This window comes from Lates calcarifer, linkage group LG7_2, assembly GCF_001640805.2.
Source record: "Lates calcarifer isolate ASB-BC8 linkage group LG7_2, TLL_Latcal_v3, whole genome shotgun sequence".
In the NCBI taxonomy this organism is placed as follows: domain Eukaryota; kingdom Metazoa; phylum Chordata; class Actinopteri; family Centropomidae; genus Lates; species Lates calcarifer.
In genome coordinates this window covers 5,461,351-5,482,032 of record NC_066854.1, presented here as the reverse complement: position 1 = coordinate 5,482,032, position 20,682 = coordinate 5,461,351, and the positions used below count along the sequence as shown (strand labels likewise).

The 20,682-nt window shown below is 39.6% G+C and overlaps 5 protein-coding genes and 1 long non-coding RNA gene across 19 annotated transcripts in view; 2 read left to right on the top strand and 4 right to left on the bottom strand.

The window, feature by feature from the left end:
• Positions 1–35: 35 nt before the first annotated feature.
• LOC108892846 (stomatin-like protein 2, mitochondrial) lies at positions 36–3,999 on the bottom strand. Its single transcript, XM_018690603.2, has 10 exons — positions 3,810–3,999; positions 2,915–3,067; positions 2,720–2,819; positions 2,534–2,592; positions 2,267–2,368; positions 2,036–2,170; positions 1,588–1,732; positions 1,172–1,251; positions 948–1,076; positions 36–815 (listed from the first exon to the last, which is right to left on the bottom strand). Exons 1-10 carry the CDS (start codon positions 3,849–3,851, stop codon positions 702–704), a joined length of 1,059 nt encoding a protein of 352 aa, XP_018546119.1. The 5' UTR covers positions 3,852–3,999; the 3' UTR covers positions 36–701.
• Positions 4,000–5,369: 1,370 nt separating this feature from the next.
• LOC108892852 (trace amine-associated receptor 13c-like) lies at positions 5,370–6,596 on the bottom strand. Its single transcript, XM_018690610.2, has one exon. The coding sequence runs from the start codon at positions 6,421–6,423 to the stop codon at positions 5,437–5,439; it is 987 nt and encodes a 328-aa protein (XP_018546126.1). The 5' UTR covers positions 6,424–6,596; the 3' UTR covers positions 5,370–5,436.
• Positions 6,597–7,820: 1,224 nt separating this feature from the next.
• Positions 7,821–9,096, bottom strand: LOC108892853 (trace amine-associated receptor 13c-like). Its single transcript, XM_018690611.2, has one exon. It carries the CDS (start codon positions 9,094–9,096, stop codon positions 8,110–8,112), a length of 987 nt encoding a protein of 328 aa, XP_018546127.1. The 3' UTR covers positions 7,821–8,109.
• Positions 9,097–11,796: 2,700 nt separating this feature from the next.
• Positions 11,797–14,544, top strand: n6amt1 (N-6 adenine-specific DNA methyltransferase 1). The gene is made up of 6 exons (XM_018690647.2): positions 11,797–12,181; positions 12,807–12,893; positions 12,993–13,083; positions 13,161–13,244; positions 13,322–13,463; positions 14,306–14,544. Exons 1-6 carry the CDS (start codon positions 12,045–12,047, stop codon positions 14,440–14,442), a joined length of 678 nt encoding a protein of 225 aa, XP_018546163.1. The 5' UTR covers positions 11,797–12,044; the 3' UTR covers positions 14,443–14,544.
• A 1,891-nt stretch (positions 14,545–16,435) lies between these two features.
• On the top strand, positions 16,436–19,967 carry LOC108892886 (uncharacterized). Its single transcript, XR_001962546.2, has 5 exons — positions 16,436–17,323; positions 18,458–18,533; positions 18,895–18,956; positions 19,123–19,213; positions 19,387–19,967. It is a non-coding gene; the product is annotated as an uncharacterized LOC108892886 (long non-coding RNA).
• The window catches only part of LOC108892823 (kinesin heavy chain-like), a 49,041-nt gene continuing 46,606 nt past the window's right edge, over positions 18,248–20,682 (bottom strand). For 5 of the 14 annotated variants that reach the window (XM_051065992.1, XM_051065991.1, XM_051065989.1 and 2 more), the window contains exons 6-8: positions 20,102–20,169; positions 18,661–18,746; positions 18,250–18,557 (exon numbers count right to left, since the gene is read on the bottom strand). In XM_051065992.1, coding sequence (XP_050921949.1) covers positions 18,385–18,557; positions 18,661–18,746; positions 20,102–20,169 — 327 coding nt within the window. In that variant the 3' untranslated portion in view covers positions 18,250–18,384. Of the gene's footprint in view, positions 18,558–18,660; positions 18,747–20,026; positions 20,170–20,682 lie in introns of those variants that run through there. The other 9 variants (XM_051065997.1, XM_051065999.1, XM_051065996.1 and 6 more) reach the window with 5 other exon arrangements.

The following is a 20,682-nucleotide window of genomic DNA, read 5'->3' as shown; positions in this document are numbered from 1 at the left end:
CACTGGTCTCTGAATTAACGACAAAGCTTGACGTGTACAATTGAAACTTTTATTTCTTTCTCTCTCTCAATGACCAAAATTCTCCTCAAACACATGATCCCAACATCAACAACAAATAAATGAATTACAAGGCTTTTTTTTTTAACTTAAGTGCTTTGATGGTTTGAACTACACCCTTCTGAAAGCTAATTAATCTCTATATAATACAGAAAAATGCAAATAAATAAAAAAATAACTGAATTTAAAATGATAATAAATTATGTTTTTTTAATCATGAGAAACCAGGCTGAGTGACACACAACACATAAATGTGAGTCATGTACTAGCATAATTATGGCTTAAAATGTTAAGTCACATTTGCATATAATTGCACAGCCACTAAATATCCATTCAAAGAGAAGCTGCACATTGACAATATACTGGCAGATTTCATGTCCTTATCACCATCAACACCTGACCGACACAAGTAACATAATTTATGGTTCAGTTTCTCTCTTTTTCCCAGCTGTCCTCGCTCAGCATCGCCTCTGTTTATCAAGTGCTGTTCTTCAGTCTCGACAGCCTGTGCCCTGCAGTAGATAGAGCGCCCTTTGCACTAGACACTAGACACACAGCAGAGCCATTGGCCTCCAAAGCTGTAGAAAACTGCTTCTTCTTTTTTCTGTCTCTGCTGCAGTTTGGTGCAGTAATGGTGTCCTCTGCTAGTGGGCTGATGTTGACTGGACTGGAGGCTCTTCACTGGGCTCCTCCGGCTTGGTCTTGATGCTGTCGACTTTTAACATCGGCTTGGATAGCGTGCTGTAAATAGTCATGGCCTGAGGGCGAAAGAACAATATGGAAAGCGTTACAAACACATAGCAGAAGTTAATAACTATTCCTTTAACCAAAAACATACCAAACAATGACCCTTATCAAGATTACTAGCTACTTAGTAGAAAAGAGCGTACCTGTGTGACCATTCCGCTAACGTCCCCAGTGTTGGAGGGCAGAAGCACAGTGTTGGACTCTTTCGCGAGGTTGGAGAAAGCAGAGACGTACTGTTCGGCGACGCTCAGTGAGGCTGCAGCGTTTCCGTTCTGTCAAGAGCACAACCAAAACCCTGGTTACTGTGAATACTGAGAGGAGCTTTTCCAAATAACACGAGAGCTTAACATCATTTTCAATCTAATACCTGTTCAGCCAGAGCCTCTGACAACAGACGAATGGCCTTGGCTTTGGCTTCTGCTTTGGCTAACACAGCTTGGGCCTCACCTAGAGACAACACGACATGTGAATTAACAACAAAGTACATTTGTTTTGGGTTTATATTATAAAAGGCTCCTTTTGATTAACTTCTTCTCAATATATTTGGACTTTGTCAGTAAACATGAATGATTTGTTTTTAGTCTGAGTTGTGAGATGCTCGTGTAGTGTTGTAACACAGTCTGCAGGCACGTAATTAAATGCTTTGTGGATTTAGTGTAATGAGGGCCTAAGTCCTAAGTTAACAAGACCTTCAATTACATACGTGCTCCCATGATTCCTGCATGGAAAAGTCCCAGTTAAGGAAACAGTTGTTTCTTTGAGTAAAAAGTAAAATGCACCAACCAGCAGCTTTGTTGATCTGCTCGACCTTCTCTCCCTCTGAGGCCAGGATTTGGGCTTGCTTGTGACCCTCTGCGACATTGATGGCCGCTTCCCGTGTCCCCTCAGACTCCAGCACTGTGGCTCTCTTCCTACGCTCGGCCTCCACCTACACAGGAAACAAAGAACAAAGAAGGATGTCACGTATTTCTCCGCCAGGGAAACAAAATAATCCTAAAATCACCCGATGGTTGGGTGCGACCGACAATTTGCATAACCCCCGGGGAACTCTCCTGTTTAGTAACTGTCTTTGATTGTTTTGAAAACAGAAAATTATATAACTGAATAATTAGAGTTGACAGTGATAATGTTTTGTAATTCCTGCATATTCTGACAGAGAACTTGCATCTAAATGGCCTCTTGAATGTTTCAGGATATTGAGATGATAGTCATGGTTATGTCTGTGTCTTACCTGCATCTGCATTGATTCTTTAACACGAGGTGGAACTTGTATGTCTTTGATTTCATAACGCAGGCAGCGGATTCCCCACTCATCTGACGCCTGATTGATGGAGTGGACGATGTTGGAATTAAGGGACTCCCTTTCCTTGAAAACCAGAGGGTCCAAGATAGAAGGTTTAAGATAATCACTATCCTTTTACAATGACATACACACCAAACAGTGCTTGTGCTTGTTTCCTACCCTGAACACTTTATCCAGTGTGAGTTTGCCCAGTTCAGAACGCATTGTGGTTTGTGCAAGCTGAGTCACAGCATATTCTGGATCCTCTACACCATAACTAGCCTGGACAGACAAAAGTGATCAGTCTCCATGAGGAGATTTCATGAATAACTAAACTAACTGGTGCCACCTGCTGGCTAAAAAACAGTACTGCTTGATTGCTTCAAATCAGTATACAATTTATCCACAAAATGAGAGCCTAGTACTTGAATACTCCTACCAGCGTACCTTAAACGGATCTAGGATTCTCAAATAAAGAACTCCATCAATTTGAAGCGTCACATTATCTGTGTAAAGACCAAGAAAATATGAGTTCATTCAGCCCTGAAGATGTTTAAGCCATTAATAGACACAAATGTTAAAGTCATCAGTTGCTTTGACTTTTTCCCAACATGCAATAGAGATCAAACTTACCTAGAGATACAGCTGATTGTTCAGGGATGTCAATAACAATCTCTTTAAGGCTTTGCACATAACGAATTCGGTCAAGTATGGGAATGAGGATGTTCAGTCCCTGTAAGAAAGGACAAAAAAATGTAGTTAAATGATAATGTTAGTGTTAGCCTTCCCAAACACATTCTTATTTAAAACCTGGTTGAAAAGTATTACCGGCTCTAAGATCCGGTGAAAGCGACCCATCCTCTCGACCACCCAGGCCTCCTGCTGTGGCACAAACAGGACCACTGTGTTCATGGGTAAATTAGAGGCCCATCGCTGCTGGGCTGGGGTCACCCACAACCTGGGCACAGTGCGTTGGGAGCTCTGTAGAGACAGGCAATCATACAGCTGTGATAAGTATGTTTGTTACAAATCAGTGGATCTGTCTTAAAGTTAATACCCATGTTTCTGTTATCTTTAAACAGTCAGTTTCCCTCATGTGTGACATTATTTGGTAATAGTCAGTAGCACTGAAGTGCTTGTAAGACTGACAGTGTGTGAAGAATTAGTTAAAAATTCATAAGCTACCCAACAGTATAATTAACATTAGCCATACCTTTACCAGCTCTACTATTAATGTGTTACACACATTAATGCAATTAATTCAATAATATGATGGATGTTATTCTTAAATGGTCATTTTGCATGAAGGGCACTAAATTCTGATGCTAACAAACCTCAAGGACTTAGTAACTAGTATAAGTGTGCAAAAATATACACACACAAATATGTACCCATTACAACAGATCGTTAAATAATATCTATAAATACTGTCACACCTGTATCACGTTTATTACATGGGCTTAAGCTTGCATTACAACCTGTGACGGATTGAGAGTTTGACAGGAGCTAGCTACCGTTCACTACAGGTAACGTTGATGTAAAAAATGCTAAATCTCATGATACAAATTCACATATAGGAAAGTGAAATGACAGGTGTTAGACGTTTTAAGAAAAAAAGGGTAAAGTGACTTTACTGGCTAAAGTTAACAGGCTAGCAAATTAACAAGCTATCTTTCAACTAGCACACACAGACTTGCTAATGCCTGACAAACTGTCTCTTTACCTTTAAAACGGCGCCACCGGCCCGACACAATGTCCGTAACATGTTTCGAATAAAAATAGTCAAGTGTTGTAATTATACTTATATTTAATGTTGTCAGAAAACAGTGGTTCTTGGTCATGTCATATTTCCCAGCTACCTGGTTTTCGAGCTCTAGTTTACAACGGAGTTAGACATCAAATGTTACTATGCGACACTGCCCCCTTACGCCTCGGATGTGGCACTGCAGCTGCAGAGCATCAGAGTGGCCTAATCAAAATGTTAGATGTGTAATAGTCCAGCAATAGTGAGTCTGTTTTGTCCTATGGTAACAGAAAACTACCTATAGCTTATTTTTGTCATGATTTTCAAACACAGTCCTAATAGAAACTTGATAACTTTGTGCTTTATAAAGGGCTCTATCCTTGAAAATAGTATAAACTTCAGGAGACTTATTCAGGAGACTTATTCAGGAGAATAATGCATTCAAAAGCAGACAAAGAGCACAACGCTTGTGTTTATTTAGATAGTTTATTTGACTTGTTAATGACTGCATTTGGGTTATAGTTAAAATTGAGGAATGATGGTGATAACAAGACTTAAATCTATACCTACACTTATTCGATTGTACCTGTGTATGTAGCGAGTATGTACTTATTCAGTAAATAAACCTCATTTAACCTTCATAGAGTTACTAATTTTTATAGATTTATACTCATAGAGTTGCTCTTAAAGCATTGCTAAAACCGCTTTTGGCCCAAGGGAAGGGAGAATGTTTTGTTACCTTAGGCCTGTTCATACAGTATATTTACCATGTGACATGACCTGACACTTCAATCACCATTTTATGATTTGCAGGCCTGCTTCATATCAACACAAGATGCTTCTTATGGGTAAGTCTGTGGAGGAAAAAAATTAAAAATTAAGAATAAATAAAAGTGAAGTGTTAAGTTTAATGTTTAATGTTTGATGGCAGTCTTTGCATGGAGACATTGATTACAATGTTAAACTGATTTGCAGCATGAAAGAGGGAAAACTGCAGGTATTTTTCAGACAAAGTAGCAAAGTTAATAGGGATCTCGTTGAACAAAGAAGCAGACTAACTAATCTAATAAAACATATGAATTTATCATGAACTGTAGTACAATCAATTACCATGCATTATCTATAAAATACTGATAACATAGCCTTGTCATAGGGAAGAAAAGTCAAACCTGTGTTATATCTAATGAGTAATAACGCAATTATACATGTATAAACCACTCATGTAGATATGTATTGGCAAAGTATTCAAATATGAAGCTGCATCACATTATGTCGTCACTACGTTTAGCAGCATATTTACACACTGCAAAGCAAAGAGATGAAATGCAGTCAAACTGAGATTTTCTCAAAGGTTTTAAATTCTGTATGATGAAAATGCACATCAAAGTCTTGTCACTTTAATAATTATTTGTCTCATGTGTAATCATGTTTTACTGCAGGGTGTGGACAAAATGAGAAATCCTGCAGCAGCTGAAGCCACTGTCGAGTCCCTGCTGCTCATTATATTCTCAATTCACAGTCTATGCAGCACGTGTACACAAATGGTACAGTGAGCATGTTTCATTAAAACTGGATAGCGAACAAACACAGATAGTTTCAGCTGTGTCTAAAGGATCTTTATCTCCCGAGAATGAGCCTGCAGGATTTCAAGTGTGAAGATGAGTTTAATAGCTTTTCTAAACCAGGGGTAGAATAGAGCATAAATCAGAGGGTTCATACAGGAGTTCAAAAACATGATCCAAGACAGAGCAGCAAAGTAGGACAAGCTAGTGGAGGTGTCCTGACCTGCAAGAGCAGGATAATAATACGGGCAGAAACACACTAGAAATACAGCTATCACAACCCCCAGAGTCCTGGCTGCCTTTCTCTCTGATTTCCTAGCAGCTGGAGCTGCTTTGACGTTGGCAGCAACAGTCTGTGATCGAATTACACGCACCTGAGAAACAGCAACCACAAACACCCTCATATACAGAACAACCATGACAGTGCAGGGTCCGACAAATGTGACAAAGAGGTCAACAGTTCCTGAGAGGTGGCTGATGACCACCACACACTCCCCGTGGCAGGACCTGAACCTGTCTGGCCGGCCTAAGTGTCCCATCAGAATACACCCATTATAGACAAGAGAACAAGCCCAGCACAAGCAGATTAAAATTTTAACTCTGTTCACAGTGATCTTAGACGAATAGAGCAGTGGGTCACAGATAGCCAGGTAGCGATCTATGGATATAAGCACCATGTTGCCCAGAGAGGCAGAGAGCAGACAGTAAGAAACATAAGGAGTCAGAGCACACATCAGCCTCCCCAGCAGCCAGCATGTCTCCATGTAGCGCAGGCCTTCGATGGGCATCCCCAGCAGCCCCACCACCAGGTCGGACACAGCCAGGGACAGGAGCAGGGCGTTGGTCGGAGTGTGGAGCTGCCTGAAGTGAGAGATGGAGATGATGACGAGCAGGTTGAGCGTCACAGTGAGCAGAGAGACGAAGGCCAGCAGAGTGTAAAGTAGAGCGGTCTCAGAGCGGGGCAGAGACAGACGTCTGCAGGAGGAGTTGAGGTTGGGGAAGCAGAGTGGGGGTGGGCCACTGCTGTCCATCAGGGAGGAGGAGACTAAATGCAACTCACCATCAGACAGTTAATTTATATTCCTCAAACCTGCACCTCTGTCTCTCCAAACACCTGATGACTGATGCAACCTATGTTCCTCTTCATCATCATCATCACTTCTCCCTCTGCCCCCCTACAGTTTGGTGGGAAAAGATTGTTGTTTTTGGGTGGGTACGGTCGACATTTCAACTGTGTAACATTATGAGTTATTGTATCTGTAAAGTGGGAGTTTTTCATAAAGCACTGTTGGTGACATTTGTGAAATGCTTTAAAAGGCGGTTGGAGGTGTTTTTAAGAGTATGTTGTTGGTGTATGGCTTGTTCTGCTGTACAAAGAGGCAGCAAACACCCTCTGGATTATACTGTAGTGTCAATAGTCTGGCAGCGCCACCATGTGGCTACAACTAGGATTGTCCATACCCTTTAACTGTGGGCTTTGATAATATGGTGTTTGATGAATTGCATTTATTGAGCAAGTCTATAATGTTGAAACAAAGGACATCATTAATATGTTTGACTTTTAGAGATTTACAACCAAAGAATTGCACCATAAAAAAATTACAGTCCTTCATGCAGGCATAGTTTGGCCTAGGGAGAGGAATGTGTGTTTTAATTCTTTGCTCTCATTCAGATTTTTCCACTTCAGGTGACTGTTTTTAACTGTATCTGTGAACCTTCATGCTTAAATGTCTTCTAATCATTTTCTAATCATTGTTTTTTACAGGCCTGATTCTCGCAGACAGCTGGGAGCAGCTGCCAAGTGGGTGAGTCTACAGAGGCAAAGCAATAATTCAGACTAAATACAAGAATATGCAGTGTTATACTTAATATATATGGTCATTTAAGTTCATTTGTTTTTGATAGGACAGAGCATGCAGTTTGTGGTGCATTGGTGTTAAATTTAAAGCTCTCGTATTTGTGTAGACAGACAGAAATTAGCAGCAACAAACCAAATGTATTTGACAGCAATTCTGTATTATATTAAATAAAACATGGCAGTGATAAAGAACACACTGACTTGATTATTTTTAATAGCACAGCTGGCAGGAGAAGTGCATAATAGCCACATTCAAATGCTTAATAACAGTGATACTGATTAGAGGAGACTAAACCACACAGACTTAACAGGGAAACTGACAGTGAGTGGCTGTGCAAAGCACAGAGCCAACAGAGTAGTCTGTTATTCATTCATTTATTCATTTTTCTATTTCACAGTCGACCAGCATGAATTATTTGAAAATATTTATAAGATTCTCATATGAGTCTTTTTATACATCCAGTTTGTACTCATTTTTTATGATTTCTTGGTGCTTATGACAGTCTGGTAAAAACAAAAGAAAGAGCAGAGCTGAGATGTGTAAAAAAAATGATTTATCCTATCGATCACTGAGACTTTTCTAGATCTGCATCTTTATGTTTTTTATGGGTAATACACACAGACACAAAGGCTGTGCACACAATGTTTCATTCAGAGTCAATACTCAGACATTTGCAGTGTGCAGTCACTTTAGCCAAGGTTAATGTGCTTCACTCAGAGCCGAGGTGTGTATTCATGAGAAAAACCTGCTTACAACACAACTGTGTGACAACATGTGAAACTCTGTGCCTGAGTCCACTGTGGAGGCTCTCTGTGGTGCTGCAGCAGGACAGTCAGGCCAGCCCTGTTTCAGCCCTGTTTACAGTATCTTGACCTCCCGGGAGTGAACCTGCAGTATTCTGAGGGTGACAATGAGTTTGACTGCTTTCCTAAACCAGGGGTAAAACAAGGCGTAAATCAGAGGGTTCACACAGGAGTTCATCAACATGATCCAAGACAGCGTGGCATAATAGGACAAGCTAGTGGAGGTGTCCTGACCTGCAAGAGCAGGATAATAATACGGGCAGAAACACATTAGAAACACAGCTATCACAACCCCCAGAGTCCTGGCTGCCTTTCTCTCTGATTTCCTAGCAGCTGGAGCTGCAGTGACAGCGGTGGCTGCTGTCTGCAACCGCATAACACGCACCTGAGAAACAGCAACCACAAACACCCTCATATACAGAACAACCATGACAGTGCAGGGTCCGACAAAAGAGATGAAGAGATCTAATGTACCTGAGAGGTGGCTGATGACCACCACACACTCCCCGTGGCAGGACCTGAACCTGTCTGGCCGGCCTAAGTGTCCCATCAGAATACACCCATTATAGACAAGAGAACAAGCCCAGCACAAGCAGATTAAAATTTTAACTCTGTTCACAGTGATCTTAGACGAATAGAGCAGTGGGTCACAGATAGCCAGGTAGCGATCTATGGATATAAGCACCATGTTGCCCAGAGAGGCAGAGAGCAGACAGTAAGAAACATAAGGAGTCAGAGCACACATCAGCCTCCCCAGCAGCCAGCATGTCTCCATGTAGCGCAGGCCTTCGATGGGCATCACCATCAGCCCCACCACCAGGTCGGACACAGCCAGGGACAGGAGCAGGGCGTTGGTCGGAGTGTGGAGCTGCCTGAAGTGAGAGATGGAGATGATGACGAGCAGGTTGAGCGTCACAGTGAGCAGAGAGACGAAGGCCAGCAGAGTGTAAAGTAGAGCGGTCTCAGAGCGGGGCAGAGACAGACGTCTGCAGGAGGAGTTGAGGTTGGGGAAGCAGAGTGGGGGTGGGCCACTGCTGTCCATCAGGGAGGAGAGAAGCAGGGATGAGAGGGGGGCAAGAGGAAAAATAATTAAACTCCCTACCAGACAGTTAATTTATCTTCCTCTTACGCCACCCTATCATTTTTCCAAGAGCCCAAAGATGATGTAACTCACCCCGCCTCCTTTTTCTCCCCCTCCATCATCCTGTCATATTTATTTTTTGTTTTTATTCATATTCTTCATTTCCACGCACCACTTTCAAATAAAACTTTATTATTGAGCTTTATTAATGTTTGACCAACCCTTCGCTTCAGCCTAATGTATAATAAGCCAGATGTAAGAACAGCTCTTGGGTTGCCAAAAACACTCCTTAGGTGGTGTATAGCAAGCCTGCTTTGTAGTTCCAGTTCAATTCATCATGCAGGAAGACCTTTTAAACCCAGTCTGACAACTATAGCAGAGTTGCAAAGCAAGAAGAATTAAGATTTTATAAGAACACCATGGTCTACTAAGTCAATAAGTCTGCATTAATAAACCTTAGTGAGTAATTCTTAAAGGGCCTCACTTAGAAAGTACACCTTTACTTTTTGCACTTTACTGGGTGGTAGATATCATTTTTTTGGAAAAAAAATCCATTTTAGTCAATCAGTCTACACTCACTAACCCACTATGACAGAGCAAAAACATATTTTTAGAATTTCTCTGTAGATTTATCAAAAATCTAAGCCACTTTATTTAAAAAGAAAGGTGACTTAAAGCTATACAACAACCAAACTTTCCAAACCAAATCTGGCAACCCAAAGAAGAATTAGTTTGGAGGGTTGTTAGGAGAGATTGATATCAAAAATGAATGGTATGAATAGAATGGTACATATGAAGCTGTTTAATGTGGATTAAACAAATGAGAGAATGCCAGTGAGCTAAACAGAACAAGGCTTTTCCCCTTGCTCCCACTCTCTGTGCAGTCTATGTCTGAGTCTATGTCTGTTTATGTGTCTGTAAATGGCATAAAATTTGTGTAAATTTTTTTTTGTATTATTTATGTACATTTTGTATTTCTTATCGTATAAAATTCCTTCTATAATGCACTGTTTGTCTTCATGGAACACCCACAATTTCATTGTACTTAACTGTACAGTGACAATAAAGCCTGTTCTATTCTATTCTATTCTATTCTATTCTTTTCTAAGCTATCATATGATTGCGTCATATGATTGGAATCAGTCTTTTCAACTGAAAAAAAATATTGATTTCTTACTCGTGCAAGATGATGATGTAATCATCAAAATCATATGTATCTGACTTAACCCATGGCACATCTTCTGGTTAAACCCTTTATAAAGTATGCCTTCTTTTTGTGTTTTTATGCACAGTGTTGAATGACTAAACTAAAGAGACAGCTCTACATGAAGTGGGAAACTGCTCAGATTTTCCAAACTTGTTAAGACTTTTCCATAGTTTGCAGCACATGGAAAGTTTGTATTTGTATTTGACATGTTCACCTGCTTTGTTTTGTGTTACTACATTGTTGCATCATTACAGTTTATTTTTTTAACACCTCAGATTGGCTTGGTGCCTCAGTGGTGTAGAGGTGTTAGATTCATCAAAACAAGTGAACCTGCTCTTTCTGCTGATGAGACTCTCTAAGACATTAACTAAGAGTTTTGTCAGCTTGTTTTGCTGTTGGGTGAGAAGCTATAATTTGATCTCAGAGGTATATCTCTGTATGTGTGTGTGCATAGATGCCTAGATGTTACATCATGTGTTTAAGGGAAATGGCCGTAGAATTAACCTCCAGCTATATTAACTATTTCTTTTGGGTATTTAGATCCAGTTTCTTGTGTTTCAAGCATGTTTTTAATCTTTAATTCTGTAAGATTTTATAATTACTGATCCAAAGTTCTAGCGTTTGAGCTTTTGCAGTTAGTGATTAAACTTTCTAACAACAAGCCAAGGAAATATGATTAAGAAACCCTGTTCATCTAAAGCCTAAGTGGAAATACATTTCCTACATTTCTTGTTATTGCTCTCTTTATGCAGCAGCAGTTTTGTTAATTTAGCCGCCTGGAGTCCAATATTGTTTCTCAGTTTTGCTAAATAGGTATTAATGAACCAGCAGTATTAGTTGTCCTTGTGTTTTCAGTTTGATGGTGTATTTAGTGTTTACTGATTTGCTCTTGCTGTTATTGTATCATTATCACTGTGTCTGGTGGCTAAATTGTCCTTAATTACGCCAGCAGACCATTTCTTCCCTTTTCACAGTTTAAACGCTAAACAGTTGGGTTCTCGTACAAATTAATATTAACAAAAAAGGAAAATCACGATTACTTTACTACTTATATTTATATAGTTTTAAAAACTTAAGAGATTTACATTAAAAAATATATTTTAGTACTTCATGAACTCACTTGATAAAAAGGAGTATTTTCTATTTAGTGACACATTTATTATCACAGGAATCTGAACAGATAAAGAACTTTCTGTCGTCTAAAGCAAACGTCTTTCTTTGGTACAATCTATACACTGTTTGATTTTATATATGTATTTTTAAATGAATTTTTCCCCACTTCAGACGTGTAGGTGGATGTGATGTATTTCAGAATTTCATAAATATACCCGCCTACACATTGAAATACAGCCACTGTGGTGGTGTTGTAAATATATGTAACCCATTTTTCTATTTAAAAAAGAAAAAGAAATACGTCCAGTGACGTTAACGGCAAAGAAAGGATTAAGCACGTGACTCTGACGTAGATTGTATACAAGGAAGTGAATTGTGAGTGTGTTAGTTACAGTGGCTAACCCACACAGCCGTAGTTTACGTCTTTTATGGAGAATATTAGCGGTATTTTGTAACTAAAACTGACTCAAGCGTTAAATAATAACACTGTGTCTGAAGTCTGGAGTTTCTACTAATAAGTAGAGGGTAAGGGTGAAGCAAACCTGCAACACGTGCAAGCGGCTAGCGAGGCTCCAGCCGTGAAGCTAACATGTGTACCGGTTATCCCACACCCGTTTACTCCCACGCCGGACGAGGATGCTTCCAAGATGTGTACGAGCCTGCGGAGGACTCTTTCCTCTTGATAGACGCCCTGGAGAAAGATGCGCAGAGGCTGCAACTGATGAGGTCACACACAAAGGACTGTTGCTTACTTAAGACTTACTTTAATACAAACGCAAACAACAAGCAGATTTTACTGCTTTTTCAGAGTCTGTACTATGGTTTCTGACAGGATATGATGCCATGTGATACGTGCATGGCATCCATTCTATAAAATGTAAAAATACTCCACCAAACCAACATCCATCAGACCCCAAGGTAGAACCCCAGCAGAACATCTTATTGTAAAGATGATCAGTGTTATTCACATCACCTGTCAGTGGGCATAATGCTTGTTTGATCAGTGGCTTAACCACTGACCTTCCTAATAGTGGATGAGCTGCTCTGACCCGTGAACCACAGTCACAGCTGATAGATTTAATGTCAGCTCCTGAGTGAAAGAACACACATTTGTCAACATTTTTTACACATGTATTGTGTGAGAAGTGAAAGATGTGGGAGGGAGCTAAAGCACACAAACTAAGATGAACTCAGAAAAAGCATAAAATATAAACTAACTAGATGCAAGATGCAAAAAGCTATTCACAAACCTAATAGCTGAAAGTGTTGGAACCTGGGTAGACCTGCAGATGTACGAAGTTTGAACAGTTAAAAAAATAAAGTTGAAACTGCGTCTCTTCACTATTTCTAGCCCGAGTGTGTGTGTGGAGGTTGGCAGTGGCTCTGGAGTGGTGTCTGCATTTCTGGCATCAGTGGTCGGACCTTCAGCTTTATACATGTGAGTAGCTTTGTGTGAGTGACCTGTATCCAGCTTATAAAAACAGATTTACTTGTATGGGAGAAATCATGAATGTATGCATGTGTTTGTCTCTCTCAGTTGCACTGATGTGAATCCTGCAGCAGCACAGTGCACAGAAATGACAGCCTCCTGTAACAATGTGTCACTGCAGCCTGTCATCACAGACCTGGTAACACTTGGACTTGGAATTGAAATATGCAGAAAAAACAGGCCCATTGAAATGCTTATTTCCTTTCCTTCGTCTAGGTGGAGTGTCTTCTGCCTCAGCTGAGTGGAAAAGTGGATGTCCTCCTGTTCAACCCTCCCTATGTGGTGACACCATCAGAAGAGGTAGTTGAGCTCCGTTTAGCAGGTTATCTGAAGGCCAAATTTGTGAGGCACATTAACAGTGAGTTCTTTTCTTTCAGGTCAGCAGCAGAGGTATAGAGGCTGCCTGGGCTGGTGGGAGGCGAGGACGAGAGGTGACCGACAGATTTCTGCCCCTGGTAGCACAATTGCTGTCTAGTGAAGGGCTGTTTTACCTCATCACCATTGCTGAGAATGATCCAGGTGCTTTGATGTCTTGTCTCTTAACATGCTTTTAATTGCATGAAATGACATGTATATACAGTACGTGAACCCTTTGGAATTTTATGGTCTTCTACATTAATTTGTCATAATGTGATCTGATCTTCACCTAAGTCAATTTTTTTTGGATCTTTCATGTCTTTATTGAACACACTCATTCAACATTCTAAATGGTAGTGGAAAAAGTAAGTGAGTGAGTGAGTAAGTGAATTAGTAGCTGGTTGACCCCCCCCTTCTCTATTGGATTGGGGTCTGGGCTCTGACTGGGCCACTCCAAAAGGTGGATTTTGTTGTTCTGAAGCTGTTCTGTTGTGAACTTGCTCCGGTGTTTTGGATCATTGTCCTGTTGCATCACCCAACTTATACAGAGTTTCAGCTGATGTACTGAAGAATTTTTTTGATACACTTGGGAATTCATCTTCCCCTCAATGATTGCAAGCTGGCCAGGCCAGTCTTCTTGTGTTCTTGGGATCATTTTGACTGGGCCCACTTCTCAGTAGAGTAGCCACAGTCCCAAAGTGTCTCCATTTGTAGACTGTTTGCCCAACTGTAGACTGGTGAATTTCTAAAGTCTTGTGTAAATCAATAATTCTTGAGCGTAGATACTCTGAAAACTTTTTGGCAAGGCATGGCTCACATCAAGGGTTCTTTTTCCACTAGCACTATGAGGTTTTTATGGTTACTCTCAATAAAAACATGAAAGGCCAGAATTTTTTTTGTTATTATTTTAGGCACATTATATTTGTCAATACATTTTATGACAAATTAATGCAGAAAACCGAAGGGTTCATATACCTTTTCTATCTATATCCCTTTCCCACTAGAGGAGATCATCCATTTACTGGGAAACTATGGCTTAAAGGGAGAGTCATCCTTGTCCACAAGAGCTAGAAATGAGAGACTGTCCGTCCTGCGCTTCCATAGGAACCAGATTTGCCACCAAGAAGAACTACACACATAAAGGAACTGTTCCTGGAAACTGAGAAAAAACTATAAATATGTATAAATATTTTCTTCTTTTATATCTTGTCTTCTTCTGTGTCCTGTTTAAAATGCTTTTTTTTTTTTTTTTAATTTTTTGTTACACTGTATTTCCCTACTTTGGGACTTATTAACATTGATCATCACTGACTATACTGTACTGCTTTTTATTTATATTTATATGTCAGGTGTCTTCCCACTAATCACTGCAAGATGTGATTTTACTGAACGATTCTCTCTCAGCTTAACTGTTCAAATCAGTGTGACTGCTGAGAAGGAAAACCTGTACAGTCCTGAATCTGCAATGCAAACTTCTGGCCATCCCTACTGGAAGAATCCTGCAAAGATCACTAAAGATCACTATTTCAAACAGCAGATCAGCGAGAGGAAGCTATACCAGAGCCCCACAACTATAGAGTGTAATGTGTATTTACAAAGAAAGTTTAAAGAGAGAGGGCTAATGATTATAATTAGGGCATTAGAAGGAGGTCAGAGCCACCAAAGGGACCCACACAGAGCTATTTTGATAGCATCAATACACAACAGCACATTTACATAGAGCGTAGGAAAAAAAAGATGTTCTAATGTCATTTTGGGTGTTAGTTCTTCAGCCTATTGCAGTGCCAGAATTCAACAGAAAGATTACATAGACCACACCTAAATATTATTACTGAGTAGACCCCCCTTCTAAACCAACTCCATCACAGCTCAGACACCTAAATCTCAACACGATTATTCTAATAATGCTGCCAATCCTGCTGGTACACCGAAACCAAACCAGGGTTAACTAGTAACTGTAAATAATACATTGCATTTCATTACCTTTAAGCACCAGCTGGGTGTACATACAGTAGGTAATCTGAGTAATGCAGTTCATTAAGGATGAGTATCTCCTGTAGTGCAGTCTCTAAGGAACCACTTGTAAAAAGATACAGATGGGAACAACTGTGGTGGGATTTGCCTTACATGTAGGTGACAGCAGCAAAACAGTAAGACATGTTTTCTAAACAAATTCAGCACCTACTGAGCAGGGAGCTCAAAGAAGAGGCAGCCATTCAAACAGCTGCAGTGCTGGCATCGTCAGGAAAAGTCTCACTGACAACAAGCTGCAGACTTTTTTCTCAGTGCACATGGCTGACTGAGGCACTCAACAGAAGTCAGCCACTGTGATTTCACTGCTTTGACAAATCATAATGTTAGGTTCATTTTTAACAGGTCGGGAACGGGAACTGTTTGAACGATCTGATGTGAGCATGGCATCATGAAAGACACCATCCAGTAGCATTATGGGAAGTGTAGGAGCAGGGTTTCTGGAAATCAAGAGGCTAAAACTCATTATCTCTAATCTGTCGTTTACAAGTCTGTAAACTTTATGGAAAAAGTCAATATCTGGAGGGACAATTTAAAAATGCACAAACTCAAGCTCATTTCTCAAGTTATGGAAGAAAAGCCTGTCACAGTATAACAGCTAAATTACTCAGTAATTTAATGTGGATGAGCCACCCGTAAACAAAATGTCAGTTTTGGGGGAAAAATGTAGCAGTGGTTTGACGAAATACTCCATCAGATGTATTTAGCACTGATTCTGAATCCCTTTAGAAGCGTGAACACCTCCCCTTCATCTCAGGTAGGGAAAATATATATTGGCTATACCACACACTATTTATGCATAATGACTTAAGAAAATGCTGAGCTTGGCATTCCAAGACTCCCTACCTCTCCACAATATATGAGTCCCTTGGGGTACATGTGATAGATTTTTAATCTCTCTTTATAATGTATATATGGGTTCTAACCTCGAGATATATTGCACAGTTTATCATTAACCCTTGGGGGTCTGATGCTATATTCTCGATTTTTACATCTTCTTTAAATTAACCTCCTATAATTAAAAAAAAAAAATGGTTCGATATTTAACATTTTGCATTACCATGGTGTTGGCATTACCATGCTAACACATGGCATGGATGTTAGCATTAGCATTAGTAGCAAGCGTTAACATTAACGTTAGCATAAACATAGAGCGTTAGCATTAGCCTTATCGTTTGAGGATGTTTTTGGCGATGCTCCCTTTTTGGCATGTTGTTGTTTGTTTGTGTTAAAGTGTTTGTGTTTCTGTGGCTAAGGCGTTCCTGCCACGTTGTTGCCAACTGTTTATTAGTCTGTTTGTCTACAACTGTTTGCATCTCTGTACCATCAGTAGCACGCCATTAGCATACCGTAGCATTTTACTGCTTCCTTGTAGTTTGTAGCTCCAGCTTGGTCATTTTAAGTCAGTTTATGGTGGATTATCGTCGTCACGTTTCTTCTAGTTGCGGGTCTAGCGGTTTTCAGTGTGGCATTGTGATCATTTTGCAGTTTTGTTTTTTGCCTCTTTGGCGTTTGTGTGTCTTTATAGCTTTGTGGTAGTAATCTATCCACGGCCATTCATTGATCTCACCATTTGTTTGTGGTGACTGTGACTGAAATTATTATAAAATGATTTTAAAAATGGCTTTCCTCTCTGAGATCAATGAAGTCATAGTAACATGATGAATTTATTCACCTCAAAAGTCAAAGTGTGATTGTTGGTTGCAGTGTTTAGTTTTCAGTGTTGTATTCTTCTACATTGTTCAGGTGTTGGAGATGAACTATTCTTTATTAATGAGGTTATTTGTTGGACTTGTGTTTTCCAGGTTTACTGGTTCAGCTGCTGCAGCCTGGACACAAACACCAGCTCCCACCTTAAAAACCAAACAGAGGCCTGGACTACGAAGGGAGTTTAACCCACTGTGATTTAACTCGGGTTATCAAGGAACGTCAGGGTTGACAGACGTCGGCTGCCTCGATCTGCGTTAACTACGGCGACGGTGAAGATGTCAGTAAGTTGAGTCAGTGTTGACTTAATTCTCAGATGAAGAGCGCACGTTAATTCTGTCGGTTTATGAGGAATTTAAAGAGACTCTAACGACACAATGTAAAACCGTAGCTGTCAACAAAGCCAGGGAGACTGGTCACACGTTCTCTGGATTCTTAATCTGTAATATGGAAGAAGGACACGGAAAATATGTGATGGTTTTTCAGATACTTGGATTACAGTCAACACGTGGGTCACATGTTTGAAAATGAGCTGTTACTCTCTGTGAATGATGATCTGCCTGGAACACTGTGGCTGTATATGTTTGAATGTAATGCTGTTATGTTTATGTGAACTTCATGTTAACAGTATTTAACATGATTCTATAAAGTGGTACACATTCATATTTCCCATCATTAATACTGCATGTTTTGGTATGATACAGTAGTAGTGTCATTTAATATAGTACTGTCCATCCAGTAGTCTTGTCTAGTCTGTTGTGCTGTTGTTGTTGCTGTAGTAGTCTAATATAATAGTAGTCTAATATAGTACTGTCATCCAGTAGTCTTGTCTAATGTTGTAGTAGTAGTCTAATATAGTAGTGTCATCTAATCTGTTGTTGTAGTGTCATTTAATATAGTAGTCATTCAGTAGTCTAGTCAGTTCTGCTGCTGCTGCCTAATCTAATCATAGTGTTGTCTAATAGTGTCATGTCCTCTACTGTCTCGCATCTCTCTGCCAGTGCGTTCCACAAAGCTTACTGTGCTTCATTATGAACTGTAAACCTCTGACTCACCTTTGTACTACAATTACAACAGCCTGTTGCAGTAAGAAAAATGAGTAAGAAAAATTACAAATTTGAAAAATTAAAAGTGGATGCAGTGGAATGCAGAGCATGGAAAAAAAAAGTTCACAGTAATGTACATGATTCCACATGATTTCCCAAATAGTTATTGTGATTGGTTCTCAAATATTTAATGCTTTTTCTTGTCATATGTGGCAGCTCATTTTCTGAGACAGTTCTCTTATGTTTTGAAAATGTTCTGGTTCAGCTGTAATGTTGAATACTTTTCTGTGTTTTCTTGGTTAAACTGTTGATGAACAGGTCACAGTGTATTGATCATTGTGCTTTGTATGTTTCTCTCTGTATTTCCTGCAGGTGTCTCCACTTCGTCCACGATCAGAGAATCTTTGAACAATGAAGGAATTGTTTAGACCAGGACAGAGGCCTCCAGGTAATTCACAAACAGCTTCATCACCTGTCCAACACAGAGCACAGGCATTAAATTATATATCATCTAGGTTATCTGTCTCTCATTTTGTCTGCATCTCTTGACCAAATTTAGTTAAAATTTATCTTACGATGGAGAAACAAACATTTCCATCCACTGCTGTTGTGTGAATACGAGCAGCTGGTGGAGTCACTTCTCCAGTCAGAGCAGCTTCTTCTGTTTTTGTGAAGAAAACAAATTTAACTGATGAATCCAGAACAAGAAGAATTTAGTGTGTTTTACTTCTGTCTCTATCTGCACAGTTTATGTTGATGTGTTCAAAGTTACATGTTTATATGAATGTTTGTTGTGTTTTTCTCCACAGAATTCAAACTGCAACCATTAAATCACAGAGAGAAGAGACAGACATGAAGATGTTTCCAGAAGGTCAGTGTTTATTCTTTGTAGTCTGACCCTGTCATTTAGAACAGAATAGAAACTTCAAAATTTATTAGTGTAAGAGAATATAATCTGGTGTCATATAGTGTAGTTTAGTGTTCTTCTTGTCTCTTATTAATTAAGTTTTCTCTGTTTCATAACACCCTACATACAGGTCTCTGAAACGCCACCAGTGCTGTCGCATATCCCATAACGCCAGGGAGTCAAGAGCGCTTGGACAGGCGTTCACACTTTGTCTGCTTCAGGTAAGATTACAAGTCGCAGTCCCTTTTCCTTTTCTTTTAGTGTTTGCATTTGTTTGTATAGCCTCAAAATTTACTGCCAAAGGTGATCTTTAAGTGTCCAAGCTCATCAGTAGTAGTCTTAGTATCATGTTGTCAGTCTGTCCATCTAAATACTGTTGTTTTCTTTCATCCAGAATCACTTCTGTCTCCGACTGACCCTCCTCCCACTGAAATCAACCCGACTCAACTCTACTGTGACATTGAGTATTTTTAACTGTTTTCCATGCTTTACTAGTTTATGACAGTATTTAAGTGTTTATGATTGTTTGTTATGCTTTACTGTATTATGACATTTTTGAATGTTGTTCATGCCTTGAGTGTTTTTGACAGTTTTCCATGTTTTACTGTTTGCCTTGTTGTACTGACATTTTTGACTGTTGTTCACTGTTTTGTATGTGTTTTTATTGTGTGACAATAAATTGTGTGTGTATTGTGTTTCCTGTTAGGAAGAGATAGCAGAGGAATGAGAGTAAAGGGATGGGACACGCTTTGGCCCAGCCCTTTACTCAGATAGGACAGTGTAGATGAGCATGGGAATAACATGCAATAAACACTTAGCTGAACTGGGGCACATGAGCCTATATGGGTGCCCCATTTTTTTTTAAAAAATTTTTCTGTTTTTTTTCCATTGACATTTTTTTTATTTTTCCATTCAAATTTTTGAGATTTTCATTTTTTCAATGTAACACTTAAGAATAAAATTTTTCCTCCAAAATTTCTATTGTTTTCTATACAAAAATTGCATGTAATTACACACACTAAACCACACCCCTTTTCTTTTTTTTTTTTCAAATTTTATTAATTAATAAAACACATATCAAAAAATTTGCGACTGGACCCAGCACCCACCCGGTACTGCCCAGGGAAGGTTGATTGTGGGGTAGGTATGAAACTCGGGCCATGTTGCAACTCGGACCCTGAAAAAAATTTTTTTTTTTATAACAGTTGACAGGATTAAACAGTTGGGAAGAACACATGAACATTAAAAAAAGTGATCCAGTGACAGCTGTCTGTACGCCCATGGGTTCACTGCAGACAGGAGATGATCGCAGCTAATTCTGCATACTTAGAATAAAAATATGTGAATAAATGTATATGCTGTGATTACTGCAGGTATGGGTGGGTGGGCCAGGTATTGTTAAACTAGCCCACCTCCTCTAAAAAAGATCCAGTCCAAATGGAGCTGAAGTCGGGTTTAGACGGGATCTGTCACTTTATTTTTGTACATACATCTGTTTTTATTAAGTCCATAATACTCCCTGCTGTAAAACAGTGAAAATAAAGAATGTGATTCTGCGTGCCTCCTTAAATTTGCCATAAAATCACATTGATTAATTGGACATTGTGTATTTGAGTCTGCAAAAACATCTTATAGTGTGGAGGTGACTTTAGACTAAACAAACATGGCGGATGACAGCGGACCCCCCCCA